The sequence below is a fragment of the Ipomoea nil genome, unplaced genomic scaffold (genome assembly GCF_001879475.1).
Source record: "Ipomoea nil cultivar Tokyo-kokei standard unplaced genomic scaffold, Asagao_1.1 scaffold2704, whole genome shotgun sequence".
In the NCBI taxonomy this organism is placed as follows: domain Eukaryota; kingdom Viridiplantae; phylum Streptophyta; class Magnoliopsida; order Solanales; family Convolvulaceae; genus Ipomoea; species Ipomoea nil.
Window position 1 is genome coordinate 1,162,319 of NW_017619132.1, and position 16,363 is coordinate 1,178,681.

At 35.0% G+C, this 16,363-nt stretch overlaps 1 protein-coding gene and 1 long non-coding RNA gene across 8 annotated transcripts; one reads left to right on the plus strand and one right to left on the minus strand.

The window, feature by feature from the left end:
* Positions 1-1,566: 1,566 nt before the first annotated feature.
* Positions 1,567-6,321, minus strand: LOC109155847 (zinc finger CCCH domain-containing protein 53-like). 7 transcript variants are annotated; one of them, XM_019303521.1, is made up of 10 exons: positions 6,171-6,321; positions 4,231-5,332; positions 3,951-4,124; positions 3,680-3,865; positions 3,510-3,607; positions 3,167-3,412; positions 2,930-3,080; positions 2,645-2,848; positions 2,482-2,557; positions 1,567-2,375 (listed from the first exon to the last, which is right to left on the minus strand). In XM_019303521.1, exons 2-9 carry the CDS (start codon positions 5,265-5,267, stop codon positions 2,524-2,526), a joined length of 2,130 nt encoding a protein of 709 aa, XP_019159066.1. In that variant the 5' UTR covers positions 5,268-5,332; positions 6,171-6,321; the 3' UTR covers positions 1,567-2,375; positions 2,482-2,523. The 7 variants fall into 7 exon arrangements, with proteins under 7 accessions (XP_019159066.1, XP_019159065.1, XP_019159067.1 ...); XM_019303520.1 differs by having other exon boundaries at positions 4,231-5,336; XM_019303522.1 differs by having other exon boundaries at positions 4,231-5,318; positions 6,163-6,321.
* An 8,547-nt stretch (positions 6,322-14,868) lies between these two features.
* On the plus strand, positions 14,869-16,022 carry LOC109155851. The gene is made up of 2 exons (XR_002049944.1): positions 14,869-14,990; positions 15,454-16,022. It is a non-coding gene; the product is annotated as an uncharacterized LOC109155851 (long non-coding RNA).
* Positions 16,023-16,363: the final 341 nt, after the last annotated feature.

Here is a 16,363-nt window from a genome sequence, read left to right on the forward strand (position 1 = left end):
AAAAAAAAAAAAATTACGGTCAGAACAAAATTTCAACTTTAGTCAACCTTTCTAAAATCTAGCTGTTCGGTACTCTCAATCTCTCATTTCATTCACCAACCAACCCTATATTAAATCTTTTCTAATTTTTATAAAGATTTTCTGCTATGCCAATTAATATAGTGCCAATAATATCACATGCATTTAAATGTACTACACTTACTTGTACAAAGTATTATCGACATGATATTAGCACTATCCAATACAACTATACAAATCGATCCTCCGACTTTACAATTAAATTATCAATTATCTCATACTTTTGAGTTAGTTTAAATTTTACGATTTGTTTTTTAATGAAACGTGACACCAAACAATATATAAATCATACATTATAAAAAACCTTTTTATGACAATATTCCTTAACCGGCATTCTTACGGCAAAGGGGTGGTTAGTTTACAAACTCCCATGCGAGAACTCTGCGTTGTTAGGTGAGCCTCAGAACTACCAAGAATCCACAGTCAAAAGACTCAAAACCCCATTGGCTCAACTCCCCAAAGATTCTCACTCTCCCTACTTTCTTGTCTCTTCCCCATCTCACAAACAATTTTCAACATATTTCTTCTCTCAAAAATATTAAATTAAATATAATCTGAAAGGTCTACGTTTCAGTCCGACAGAATATTTGAGAAGGTATAAACTATGATGACTAAATGACTCAACAGACAAGACTAAATATCTGTACACACAAGAGATCTATCCCACTTTAATTTCATATTGTCATTATAAACATTAATCTCTTTCTCTAAATACTACCTACCTACTGAACTACTGAGTTAAGCGTGTAAGAAATGATCCCGATATATTTGATCCGACGAGAAAATGTATTAAAAATCACATTTTTAATTTTTACTAATATTCTTTATTAGTCAAACCTACTGAATCGAATCAAAATGTTTTAAGACGATTCACCTCTCAAGGGTAATTTCGAATAACAAAATAACTCTTAACCATTATCTGAAAGTGTACACTAAATTCACCTATTCTTTGAATTTAAATAAAATATTAACAAAAATTAAACTCATAACTTTTACTCATTCTTAAGATCAACGTTGCGGGAAAATGTCCATATGGACAGCTCAACTGGTCATAGAAATGAAGTTTGAAAAGACTGTTGGGGAGGAAAGGGGCAAAAAGGAGATTTCATGTGGGAGAGGAAAGGAAGGTACAATGAGATGAGTACAGTGTACAACCCAGAGAGAGAGAGTGAGTCAGGCAAGTGGATAATCACTTGGGGTGTTTGGTGGGTAGGGCCCAGAAACCATAACACTGCATAAATAAGTTGTGGGCCCCATGGTGTCAGCCACCCATGTGATTGTATGCCCGTGAAAGGCAGAAAAGGACAGGGCCCCACACCCCCACCCCACAATCATAAAAGCAGACAAAAACTGGGACACACTGACAAATTCCTAAAAGACAATTATAAAAACCACCCCCCACCCCCACTCTTATAAATTATATATATATAATACACCCCTAATCAAACATATATGTATGTATATATTATTATATATAAAGCTTTCAACTTTTGGTGAAATTTACCTTTTTGCCTCTCCCTATTACAGTCCTTTTTCTTGTTTTGACATCATCCATTTACCATAATACATTAAAAAAAAAAAAAATTTACAACAAAAGATGGCAGAAAAAACTACCATTTTCTTTTCTTTCTTCTTCCCTTTAGGCTACTAAGTAAAAAAGATTAAATTTTTAATAACATACTAATTACCTTTCTTCTTTTTTTTCCTCCTTTTTACCCACAGGCACATAAAATTACATCAAACCCCTTCTTGGCATACAAAATCTGCCTTTCATCTTCATCAAATCTTCTTCTTCTTCTTCACTGCATCTTCTTCTGCACAGGTAATTTTCCTAACAAGAACATAAACTAACACTTTTGGCTACATTTGAATCTTCTTGATTATACATTGGTGGGGGGCAAGGGGGGGAGAAAAATTACAGTCCAAATACAATGAACAAAGACTCAGTTTTTTTACTTTTCTTGGTACCCCTTGCCTCTTGTAATTTTTTTTTTTTTTTTTAACCTCATGGTTTTTCACCTATGGCTAATATTCTTTTTTCCTTTCTCTACCTGTGGTCCAACCAAGAACCTCAACTACAGAGAGATGTGAGAGAGACTGGAGAATACAACACAAGAAAACAAGGGAAAATGGAAAATGGCTGTCCCACTTCTTTTTTTACTATGTATGCATATTTGTATTGGTAGTAAATAGTAATATATGTGTTGTCTGATGATGTTACTTAGTCACAAGGCGAAGGCGGTGGCAGTGGTTGTGGTGGTGGTGGTGGTTATACTTGTACATACTCTTCTTACTTCCTGAACAAAGAACATAACACACAAACCGAAAACCGAGGTTAGGATGTTTGTTGGTTGGTTTGGTTCGGTTATGTTAAGGCGGGACTCGCGAGTTGTGAATGCTTACCTAAACTAAGGAAGCCTAATTGTGTCACGGGCTGGTTTAGGCTTACATTCCAATTGCACCGGATCCCGAAGGGAACCTGTCATGAAGCGTTTATTCGTTGTCATCAAGAAATGGAAATTGCGGGATTGATAGTTTAATGTATGTATATATATATGTAATGTACCTAGCAACTTCAAGGTAACATGATTTCAATGGGGTCATATCGAGTGAAGCATTGGCGGGGAACAAGGGCGAGGCGGCGATGAGGTTGTTGGTGCCCGAAGATGGTTTCTCGCCTTCTCCAACGTCGTTCAAGAAAGCAGACGACATCGAGTCTCCAGCGGCTTTAGGCGATGCAAACGGGCTATCGGGGAGATTGTGTTCCACACTGCACTTATAACACATTTGTCATTACAGATATCGGGTTTTGGTTTCTTAATAATTTAGCCTTTTAAGTACTACTATTTACCTTTCGGGTAACTCGTTTTCTCCCTTGTTTTCTTTGCCATTACCATTCTCATCCTTCCCTTTGGATGGTTCTTTCTCCCTTTCTTGCACCTCCTTTTCGGTCCCAATACTTGCTTGGTTTACCATTTTAGGCGCAAAACCGTTCTCGGGAACTATAAAAAGAAAGATTTCAATGTTTTATTTAAGATTACCTAAAGGAAGCAAACATGATTGAATTATTAATAGTGAAAGTTAAGACCTTTGCTGCAATCTTGACTAGTCGGGAAAACAACATTGTTGTGGCCAATGAATCCCGGGGAGTGAACCGGGGACGAGATAACGGCTCCCGTGGAAAAGGCACGATGATGATTGCTCCTCTTCACATCGAGAAGCTGTAGATTCATCAGCCTCCGGCTCTGAAGCTCGATGGCTTGCTGCAAATCCGCCTGCTCCTCGAGTTTTCTCCTCCATAACATGTCCTGAGAGTTGTAGAGCATCCTCGCACCTATAATCAAGACAAATAGATACATACAATTCATGGATTCATGGAAAAACATCGAATGCCAACATCGGGTTTTAAGGTTTTAACCTTAACTACTTACCGAGCTGGATATCATAAGGATCTCGAGACTCTAAACCGGAAGGGCTAACGCACCCCGGAAACTCGCCCCTCTCCATCTCCTGCTGTTGATGTTGCTTCCTATAGTCTCACAAATTAGCACTATAGAGTATAAAATGCACAAATTACACCGACATTGTTAACTAAACCGACCTGAATTTCTCCGGGACTTTGCCTTTTTCCTTATACGGCTTCACGAGAACCCGAGCATCACAAACGAAATGAGGATTCCCTTTGGCAAGAATTATTTTCACAGTCTCGGGATAAACGAATGTCACGAATCCAAACATCCTCTTCTGCTGATACGGAATCCTCACATCCTGCACCGGTCCATAATTGCTACTCCGGGGAATAAAGAAACACATTAATTAACAATAGCAGAAACAAAAACAGAAGATTAAACATGGTTAAAAGCAATAAGTACCTAAAATAGTTGGAAACATCTTCTTCCTTAAAAGTACTGTCAGCTGGGAATGTCAAGTAAATCTGTCTCGAACTCGAATTGTTAGCTCCAAGATTCATCCCGAAATCTCCCCTCTCGAACCGGGTTCGACTAAACTTATGAACCTCGTCTCCCAGCATCAATGCCGCCGCAGCTCTGCAACCATGAAAAACATGAAATGATGGATAATACTTACATAATACTTACATAATTAAGAACAGAAAGATTGAGATTTTGATAAGACTGAGAAAATGGTTTATGCCTTGGGCTCTCAGCCTGTAAGTGTTGTTGCTGGAGAAGAAAGTTCATGCATTTATTGGCAGAAACTGGGGAGTAAGGGAAGGTGGAAGAAGCCGCCATGAGCTGAGAAGCGGCGGCCAATCTTTGCTGCTGAGAGGATTTGGATCTGAGAATCTCCTGGCACTGTTCCATCATCTCAAATTTGCTCGGAGAGCCCACCATTTCGCCGTCGCCGGAGCCGCCGCCGTGGAGAAACCGGCAGCTGTTGCCGTTTTTACAGTAGCCTCTAGCGTAGTACAGACACGGCTTCCACCCGAATCCACCGTTCGGGTCGTCATTCCCGCCCAAGCAGATGTCACTGACGGAGCAGCTCCTCCGGTGAGGGAACCCGCCGCCGCCCCATCCGGCGGAGTAAGAGGAGAAAAGCGCGGAGTCTCCGGTGGGACTGGACGCCAAATCTTGGTGGTTTGGGTAGAAAATGTCGGGGTTTTTGGCCCCCAAAGTCGGCGACCCATCGTTGAGAAACGAGAGCTGGTCCTGCAGCTGAAACTCGTCGATCAAATCCACCTCCCCGCCGCCGTAAAACGGCGGCGCGGCGGAGTTCATGGAAGACGACAGAGAACTAACTCCATTAGCAGTAGGACTGGGACTAACCATCCCCTCCGGGCTCTGAAACTCCGAGAAGCTGGAATTAGCCCAAGAAGAAGAAGCATTCGACTGGGTATTTATGCTGAGCGGAGAAGGAAGATTAACGCCGCCATGAATCCTCCCAGAGCCGCCGGAAGAAGCAGAGTTCTGCCGGGAAAAAGGAACAGAAATCGAATTCCCAAACGGAGAAGGCGACGAAGGAGTGGACGGAGAGTTGGGAGACAACCCAAGCTCTATCTTCGTCTTCACAATCACAGATTGAAGCAATGACTCCGGCCCAAAAGCCAGCCGGATCATCTCCTTCTCCCCATGATCCTGTATCAGCAAAAGCCCCATGATTTTAGACGCATTTTCTGGGTCAAGACTTTGGATCCTCTGAAAAACCACCTTTGTTGCTTCATATGCATCCATTTTCTTTCTGGGTTGGTAGCAATATTCCACTCCAACCCTCCAAACCCTTCTCTCTCTCTCTCTTTCTTCCTCGCAAGAACTAAGCAAAGCTAAGTTACCCTTTAACCTCTCCCTGCAAAAAACAGCCCAGAAAACTAAAAATATAAAAGTAGGTAAAACTTAAAAGTAGCAGTAAGCAAAAACTAGAAGGAAAAAGAAAAAAAAAAAAAGATTTGATTTTGAAGGTTCCCTCTGCAGAAAGGAAGCTAAATATGGAGGTGGGTGTACTTCTCTAGTCTTTACACAAAGCTGAAAGCAAGAAGCTGATGAAGAAATAAAGCCAACAAGAAAAGCTAAAACTGGAAGCACACCACACTGGAATCTCTCACTCCTCCCTACTCTCTTATTACCATGTTTTTCCAAATTGAAATACCCATAAACAAAAAGTTAACAATCAAAACAAGTACAGATTACCCATTGAAGATCTGCACACAAAATCTTACACCTTTGACCAGAAAAGAAACAATTTTTTTTTTCTCTCAAGATAAACAGAAGAAGCTGCAGACCATAACCCCTTCTTTTTCTTTCCCAAACACCCCTATAATTTGCAGGTTTCTTTCAATTCCCAACGAGAGAGAGAGAGAGAGGGAGGCTATGGAACTTACTACAAAAGCCAAACCACCGCCTCCTCCTTTGTATGCAGTGGTGGTAGCAGAAGCAGCAGCCTGCACAAGTAGCAGTTTGACAGCAACAGCAGCAGCACAACCCCCATCAATTGCTTATTTACTATACCCCCACCCCACACCCCACATACCTCCCCACCCCACCCCACCCCCACCACCCACCCTGAACTTGAAAATTTTGAATACCCTTTGTTTTTTGAGTCACAAAGACACCAACTTTAAGCTTCTCTCACTATATCACTCTCTCTCTCTCTCTCTCTCTATCTACCCCGGGCTATACATATAGAAAATGATCAGAGAGTGGGTGGGAGGCGAGTGCGTAGGAGAGTGAAAGAGATTTATTTAGTGGATCCAGATCTGCTTGGAATAGTGCACGTTCTCTCTTGGTGGCTCAAGCGTCTGACAGACATTGTTTTTTGTTTTTTTTTTTCTTTCTTATTTTTTGAGAAAGTTTAAGCGCTAGATTGGTTTGAATGTATAGTACTGTAATGAATACGGAGTATGTAATTGTTTATGTAACACCAAAATTCAAGAATAATTGTGCGACTCCCAATTTACTTCCTCTTACATCTTTAGATATGAATTCTGAATGTTTAGAAATGAAGAATTTTATTTGCACCATACTTATTGATATTTACACCCCTTTTAATAAGTGTGATAGTTTTATAGGTGGTATAAATAGACCAGTTTACTATTTGCACTACTTTTATTGCCTTCTCCGATGGGAAGGCAGCTCCTCGCCTTCTCACCGGATAAGGCGAGTGAATTTTTTTTCTAATGTTTTAATTTTTAATTAAAAAACTGACTAACAGCATCCACATCAGGGAAGAAATGAGGGATAATGTAGGTCATCCAAATAATTTGTCAATTAATTCTTCCCCACACTTGTTATTGACAAATTATTTGACCTGCAAAGGGTTGGGAGAATGTCAGGACAAAAATTTAAAAAAAAAAAAAAAAAAAAGGGGACACAGGCTGTGCGCGAACCATACGGGTGCGTGCAAACGCGTCAGTGCCCCTGACGCACTAATTTTTTTTATTGTTTTTGTTTTTAAAATTCAGTTTTCTCTTCTTCTTTTTTTTTCTCTCCCCTTCCACATTATCTTTTCTTAATCACTCTTACAATAACCCCATAATATCCCCGATTGATAATGTTGCTCTAATGGAATCTCGTAAATTACATTTGACCATATGTAAATAGTCATATTTACACCCTTATTGCTATTTACACCACCTATATGTACTTGTTGAAATTTTTCACCTTTTTACAATTCAAAGGGTATTTACACCCACTTTTACTAGGGGGTGTACAAATAGCAACACCTGAAAGAAATATGAAAATACTTGAACACTTGGTCACTTGGTGTACTTCCCTTTTATATTCTCAATTTTTATTTCCTCTCACAAGTTATTAACGTAGACACTTTTCTTAGACCCACGTGATGAAAATAGCATATCATTATTTACTTAATGAGGGACTAAAATTTAAAAGTAGGCATATAATACAATAAAAATGAACATATAATACATTACATGTTTTTTTTTTTTTTTTGATTCGTTATATTTTGATATATGTTCATATTAAAATGTTTGATTAATAACTTTAAAGTTTGATTAAAATGTTTTAAAGATGTCTTGTCCCCGACCCTTTTAAGTCAAACGATCATTAACAAAAATTTATTAATTAAATAGGCCAAAAAATGCTATCTAACCTAAATCTAATGAGTTGAGTAATTACAAACTAATTAGATAAATTACAACTAATGATTCAATTAGTTAGTCTTAACTAGTTGGATAATTAAAACTTAATTAGATGAATTACAACTAATGTAATTCAATTAGTTAGTTTTATCTAGTTGAGTAATTACAAATTAATTAGATATATCACACCCAATTAATTAGTGAAGTGTAAATATTACTGCTTTATTGTTAAAAAAATAACCATACAATAATATTGCAGGTCAACTTTAGTCGAATTGACTGTATTGTTAATTTAGTAACTACGAGGTTCAAAGCAATCTAAACTAATTTATCACCCACGATTACAAACTTAAGCATTATAAAATTTTTAAATCAAATTATTAGTATTTATATATTTATCAAACACAACTAAAAACTTAATTATATATAACCATGCAAAGCATATATCTTGTAAGAATTTTGAAGATAGATGGATAAGCTAATGAGCTGGGGTTGTCCATATATCCATATAATAAAATCAAATCATTAATCCAAACATGTGACTAATCCATTAATTTCATTAAAATATTCAATTTGATTAACAATAATTACGTTATATATAAATTTACTTTTTATGTCAATGCATTTTATATTAATGCAAATGATATTTAAAAAAATTTAATGGTCAAACTTAGGTTTGTATCAAGGACTTCAAATTATGAAGAAATATTCCCTCATGAGTTTTAATTTAATAAAATTTTAATTTGTCGATCAGTACCCACCAATATCAATTGCGGTAGGTATAACAAAGAATAAATGTAAAATTTTTTGATGTTTGTATCTAGAGTAAAATGAACATTATCTTCATTGCATCAGATACAATCCAAGTTTTTTTTTTTTTTTTTTAATTATACTCGGTGCAATATGCACTCGCACAATAACTTTTCCCATTAATTTAGCTTAAGAGAATAAACAAGTTAAAAATGATAATTATTAAACCTTGTGAAGAACCTTATGGGGTGCCAATTTAAGAATGAGGCAAACAAATATTGACACATTTGAGTGTATAGTTTGGGTAAATCTCAACACTGAAGAAATTCGGTTTACATTAGTTATATTCTCATGGGTCTAGGGGTATGATCATGGAATTCAATAATTTAGTCCGACAAAACTGGAATACTTACGCATCAATATTAATACATCTGAACAAGTATTATTATTTTTAAGTACTAATTACTCTGTTATAATGTAGTATTGTCTCATTTAAGAGAACCACAGTCATATCGCTCAATCACAAAGTCTTTGACATATATAGTTTGATTATAAATTAGTTAAAATTTGGCATAATAATTACTATACATGTGGAGCCCAAAACACTCCACACACACAAAATGTCAAATTATATTCATGTCTAAGGGGCAAAAGGGCAATAAGAAAGCATCTTCAAGCTAATTAATTCTCTTTGCAATATTTTAATTAAGCAACAAAAACTAATGTCCTATAGAAGCATGATTATTTGGTATCACTAGGGGGTCATGTTCCAATGTGACATGGGCCCCACTCCTTTCACTTTCACTCACTTCAGATGTGTGTGTATATAAATACATGGAAGAAAAAGTGGGGAAGGGGGGAGTAGTCACTTACTCAATCTGGCTGAATTATTGATACTACTTTGATGATGATGATGATGATTATGATTAGTATAATATAAGGTCTAAAACATATACATACACATTATGTATCTATTATGCACAAGAGAGAGAGAAAATGAAAGGGCTTCCATGATAAGGTAGCATAGCATAGATAATGTACTGTACTAGTAATTAGAATTCATTATATTCAAAAAATTATTAAATTATCAAAATGGTCTACGACTATACTGATTCACTATTTTAGTTATCGACTTTTAATTTTATCCAATAATATTACCGATTACTATATTTGTACATATTGTAGTCATTTGAAAGTATTGTCTCGTGACTCTCGTTCAAATATATACATATTTTATTTACTCAGATGAGTAAAATACGCACAAATTTGATAACCAAGAACATATATTATTGAACGAAATTAAATATCGAGGATTGAGATAATGAAATTGATATCATATTTCATCTAATAGCGTATATTTTTACTATTTGATTTTGTCCATATTTTTGTGATTCATAGGCATTAGTCTGTTCAAAATTTTACATGTTTTAGTCATTCAAACGACTAAAATATCTACAAATTTGATAATCAACAATATTATTGGACAAAATTAAAGATCGAGAATTAAAATAATTAAACCGGCCACTATCAAATTCTATCGAATATCATTCGTTACTATCAGATTTTTACATATTTTAGTGATTCATAGGTATTGTTTCTTAAAATATTGTCTAAAATATTTGCAAATTTAATAATTAATAACACTTTTAAATGAAAATAAATGTTGCGATAACTTCTTTTTGAATATAACTCATTATGTTATAATATAATACATATTTATTTTTGAGTTTGAACCCATAATCTCCTATTTGAAAAAAAAAATTTATGCGAGATCACAATGTCATTGGCATAAATGATGATAACTAAAACAATGAAATTAGTATAGTTGTGGGGCCATTTCAACGATTTAAGTAAAGAAAAACAAATAAACAAAATGAAGGGTATGGAGGGAGGGGCATGGCTCTCCTGTTCCTACTTTGTCATTTAATTTGTCCTTTTTATTAATATTTGTATAGGCACTGTCCCACCTTCAAATTAAATGATATGTAGTTGGAACAACAATTTTTTTAAAAAATCATCTATTCAAGTCTACATGTGTTAAAAAGACCATCCAACTCATACATGTATATTAATGGTACTACTGTACTAGGGCCATAAGTTTTCAATTTCATGTGTATATACAGGAAAAAAAATCTCAAAATCTTATAGTACAATATGATGTTGTGTATCAAACAAAATATAAAGGTGTTTAGGTTATTAATTCAAGTCAAACAAACAATCATCAATGTTATTTTGATATTGGGGTGTTTGTTAAATAATTGTTAGACTGTTAGTTGATTGGGTTAGTGCGTTTGAGTAGTTGATATCATTAGCTGATTGTATAAAGATATATTTCTCAAAAAGCTGGTCGAAAAAAATTGATTTTTGAATTTTAACATTTTGGAGCAATAAACGGTTACAAAAAGCTAAATAATTAAACACTCATATTGAATGTTTAACTAAGTCAAACATCTAATAGTGATCAAATAAACCAAAATTGACTGACTATGTTACCAAACATGACCATTATTTGATTGATGAAAAATAACTTTATTTTTTATCTTTCAAATCAGCTGGGAAGGTATAGTCAACTTCAGAATTCAAGAATCATTAAACTGTAATTACAACATATCAATTTATAAGAGTTTACAAAGTTATCGAGACTCAACTCAATTAGTTTATCAATTAAAAAATAAATTCATAAATTTTATTTTGCTACCAATTATGACGTGTAAAAATACATCTCGCAATTTATTTCATTCACCGGATATGAGTGGTAAAATGGCACACTAGTGCATCCATGAAAGTTTGAAAACATTTGTCCTTGAAAATGAATGAAAGGTATCCATTTTAAAGAAAAAAAAAAAAGGGTTTCTTTTTAGGCAATTGAAATGCAACAAATAGTGGGACATGCCAGCTTAAGAATATTTTTCGGTATTATTATTTAAAAAATACATGTGGGCCCAGATATACATACACTTCACACACAATATAGACACTTGGGCAATAATAAATTTGAAATGGTACAAGTATAAAAGCAACACTCTTTAAGTTATTGCAAACAATAGTGCATTTATGCAAAGAAGTAAGGAGTAGTTTGTATTCCAAAAAGGGGGAAATGTACATATAAGCTTTTAATTTCTATTTGTATATTCAAATATAAGTTTGAAGGAAATATAGTGGAGAAGAAATTGAAGGAGATGAATAAAATTTCATATTATCAAAATATAGGGCAATAAGAGGTCTCGATTTTTTGAATGCAAAATCCTACATGACAGGAACACTATTAGTTTTTTTTTTTTTTTTTTTGAATGCGAACACTATTAGTTTAAGTGTGTGATCTTAATTGACTGATTGAAGAAACATGTGACCAGGTAAAAAATAAAAATAAAATATCAGGTAGTCATTCAACTAGTTCAAATTTGGGATCATGCTTAATTATCTCTCCACTCAAAATTGGCTCTAGACTTCTGCATAGTTCGAGTTAAGATCCGTATTTAGTGAAAGCCTAGTTAGAATATATTAAATGTTTCCATTTGGTTTGAAAGTGAAATGACGACAGAATTAATACTTCGACTCCTTATTACTTGTAATATAATTTAGATTGTTCGAGTTAAGATCCTTATTTAGTGAAAGCCTATTTACAATATAATTTCTTTTTTAGTACTACTGACTCTGTTTGAATTCATGATCTTTCATTTGGGAGAGTCAGTTCAAGCCATTTGACCACAAGATCATTGACACTAATGATCTAAACACAATTATATATATATATTTAAATAATTTCCTTATAGGCTTATTTTCTTTTTCTATCACTTTCCACCCAGCTAAACAATCATTAATTGGTTCAAAGGTATACACATTTTGATAGCTGCATGCTAATTCGTCAAAAGCACCTATATAATTCTCAAGCACTTTTTGAAAAAAAATGTGTCTTTCTTTGACATTATTTGTTCAAAAGATTTCGGTGTTTCTTTTATTCTCGTTTTTAAAAATGCTAATTTATATACCTACAATTTTTAAATTCCAAATAAAAATAATTTTGGATTTTCCAAAATAAATAATTACATTTCCATTAAATTATGACATTGTGCATAGAAAATAAAATTAATATTAACTTTTGAGATCTATACTAACAAATCGTAACGTGTTAAATAGTTTTGAAGGTAGTCTTATTATTATTGTTTTTATTTTTCTTCTTTCTTTTTTATAGCTGGTTGGTATATGTCCAATGATAAAGTAATTAACTCATAAACGAAATAATAAAAAATAACGAGAAAGAATTATAATACTTCTTAATAAAAAATTGGTACAATAAAGTGACAATAGTAGATTTTAAAGATCACATTCCTCAAATGCTATCCATTTACTTATACCCTATCCTCGACACTTTAATAGTTAGACTGTCATAAATATGTAAATCGATTCACAATTTAGACGTATATCATCCACTATTTACACGTGATCATCAATAAAAGCGTCCATCGTGTTCCCACAATATCTTTCACGTACTCTCATTGTCCAGTCAGGTTGTGAGAACTGGACTGAAACTATTTCTCGGATTGGTTTTCATTGACTATAACCAAAAACTAATCGAAAGTATTTCGTTTAGGGCTTGAATATAAATTATACTAATGTTTTTTAGATTACACCATGAGAATTCATTTGAACATTACCCCACATTAGTATCATAGGTAGGAGACTTAGGAGTATATACTCTCAAAAAAGTATAGGTAGTAAATTAATAATTACTCCATTATTAAACTTTGTAGCATATAAAAAATAAAAAAAAAAAAACACAAAGAAAAAGAGTGAAAAATGGTTGAAAAAGATTGGGTCTTTAGCAGTGGATGACAATGAAAATGGACTTTAACAGAAAAAGTGACGGGCCTGACGGCCGGCCAGCCCATCATCATGGCTAAAAAAAATAAAATAAAAATACTTAAAGAGCTTTTCCACATGGTGTGCAGACAACACCCATGATTTTTCCTTTTCGTAATCCCCGTCCCCTGGCCCACGGCAATCTTCGTGGTGGGGGCCACCAGTGATCCTGCACGTGCGTGTCCTTCACGTGCCCAGCATGCACGTGGGACTTACCCTATCGCCTGTCCGCGTTGCTGTCGGACCGTATGCCGATGCGGCCTTTTGTGTCGCCGTTCGACGGAAAAGGAAACCCCCGTTTGTCCGTTCCGTTTTACTTCTGCTGTTTGTACTTTTGGGCTTTGCCTGTTGCACGCTTACTTTTAACAACATTAATGTGTTTTTTTTTTTTTAAATTTTTAGTGACTCTGTTATAATATAGTTTCTGTTCATAATTACTTTTTTAATTTACTAAGACAGACAAACGCATTTGGTATAATATTTTACAAATTAATAAATTATATATGACTGGTTTATAGTCTTCATCAATAAATATCATAATTTTCTTACTCAATCACAATAATTTATTTTTTAAGTGTATTCAGAGTTTATATCGTCAGACACAACGATTAATTCCCACATGCTGAATTATAGGCACATTTATTTGATGTCCACCATAATTTATAATTTTGATATTATAAGGTCTAAATTGAGTATTTTTTTTCTTTTTGAAAACAATTGACTAAATCATTTAAAAGAAAGAAAAGATTTGAAATAAAGACCTTTTATAGGGTTTTCCATGATCCATAATAGATATATACTTTATATAACGAAGCTGGCAAACCAGACGTTACATGCCGGAGCAAATTTCCTCCAGAAAGCCCATACGCCATCTCTCCGGCGGAGGAGATCGACGGCGAAAGATGACAGTGAAAAGTTGGGATTTCATCTGTCAATTGTCAGTTCACCATGTGTTCAATCCATTCCGAGATTACGCTTTTTGGTAACTGCCCCTTCTCTATCCATTGCGATTCATCTTCAACACTTTTTTGTTTGCGGAATTTGGTTTTGTCCATTGCCTGCACTTTATCCTTCTCATCCGTTATATAATCCCTAAAGTTTTCAACTTTCAACTTTTCCAGGCAAGTTGAACTGTTTGCAGCCTGTGAATGAATTCCCCATTGCCATTAGTAGTCATAGTATAGTATTAGCAGCCTTTGTTGATTATGGGAATTGTGAAGCAATCGGCAAAGGCTCTTGTTTCCTGAATCCAATTTCGATCTTGCGTCTAAGAAATTTAGATGGAATAGAAATTTTTAGTAGTATCAAGTAGGATTGTAGAGTTGATTAGAACTATCAATGTTGTTATAAAGCATACTCCACTACATGAAGGTTTGCACCGAATAAATCTCGCCTTGTGACCTTAGCTGGTAAATGACCAAAAGAAGTTAAACCAGTCTAGGTTGTCATAACTTATGAGCTGATGTCAATAAGCTGCCCGTTGGAGTCGAACTTGTAACCTTGTGGTTACTAAATCAACATGGTTGGATGGGGTTTGCCCCTCTTTTAGCCTTTTCTTGTTCATAGTGTTACAGGCTAAAGCATATTGAATGGGTGAAACATCACTAACATGGCTGTTATTTGATGATCATACTGCAATTGAGGCGTGGATTGATATGATTGTGGATGCTGTTTTTGGAGACGAGGAATGTGCAGGAGCTTGAGACACTGATGCAAAATGGAGTGAAAAGCTCTGAGCTTTCTGAATCAGGTATGCAATTGGAGTTTTGATGATAACTAGTCAAAGATTAAGATCTAGTTGACAAGTTGGAATACATTTCAAAGTGGAAGGATTGTTTTGGTTTATAAGTAGTGGAAAATCTGGGCATGAAAAAATATATCGGTTTCCAAGTACTGCATTGCTACTAGAATCCCATGTTTATGGAAGAAATGTAGAAAGGAACTAATCGAATTCTCGAGGGCTGCTGCTGAAAGGAGTAGCTTGCTCAGATTGTCTACAATGACAAAAGAATTGAAGAAGCTTTTGATGACATCATTTCAGTGTTATGAATATGACAAACAGACAAAGGCTCCAATTGAGCTAGCCATTACTTCAAAGTCGTTTGAAACATGTAGTGAACAAAAAGAATTACTTAATTGTTTTGGATCATATTTGGATTGAAAACTATGGGCATTGAATGATCTACTGATCCCTTTCGTGGTTGGGGCTCCAGTTATGAATGCACATTCACCTCACAAACTGACAGAAAGGACGGGCTACTCTTTCATTATGCCTTTGGAGCTCACAACTCCAAAGGTTACTCTAGTTGAATAAACGGATAGAGTGATGGCATAGAGGATTGTCTTTAGCTGTTAAGACACTAGGAGGTCTCTCAGAGTCTCAGCCACTAAACTGGATGTTGGTTATTGGAATGAAGTATCGAATAGCACCTTATGGAATTGTTGCCCAAGAAAGATTATGTTCTATGTCTTGAAAATTGAGTTACCGTCATCTCCCTTTGAATCTAAAAAGGCGGTTTGCTTATTGTTCTGTATTTCCAAAATGCTATGGGCTAACCTGGGAAGAGCTGGTCCAGGAGAATGTGTCAACAGAATTGAAACATTTGCTCCATCTCAACTAAAAGCCTAAACTGATAGTTAGATTGCACATTAATGGTTATATGCTCAACAAACAGGTGGAGGATAAATAGAAAAGACTTGCCATTTCTCATGCTTTTGCTGCAAATATGGCTGTCTTAAAAAAATTTGAGTTGCTTCATGAAATGAATTCTCTTTGTGGTTCTTACCGTAGGCCTCAGTTGTTGAAGCGGAACTTTACTGCTTCTAGCATCTTTCTTTTTGACTTGGTTTGGTTTTCAATCCATATTCTCCTGTTGAGCTCATACCAGTGTTTGCTGGAGAGGACGCAAATCTTTATATTGACAATTCCAATGAATGCTCATTTTCTCCCACTAAAACGGGTTTTCAAACGATTGAAACAAACTGGATGCTTACAATTTCGGGGGATTATATATACTACGATTTTGTTGGTAATTGAATTCCTGAGTTGTTAGGAATAACCAGACAAGTGAAACAACCAGGATATGCTGTGTAAACTTCAAAATGTAGGTGTTGTCTGTTCTG

What these genes read in the sequence shown, in the direction of transcription:
- LOC109155847 (XM_019303521.1), bottom strand. Translation starts at nt 5,267, where the DNA reads ATGGATGCATATGAAGCAACAAAGGTGGTTTTTCAGAGGATCCAAAGT. An exon ending in TTACAGGCTGAGAGCCCAAG is followed by an intron (nt 4,125 to 4,230) that starts GCATAAACCATT and finishes TCATGGTTGCAG; the next exon opens with AGCTGCGGCGGCATTGATGC. An exon ending in TCCTTATGATATCCAGCTCG is followed by an intron (nt 3,413 to 3,509) that starts GTAAGTAGTTAA and finishes TCTTGATTATAG; the next exon opens with GTGCGAGGATGCTCTACAAC.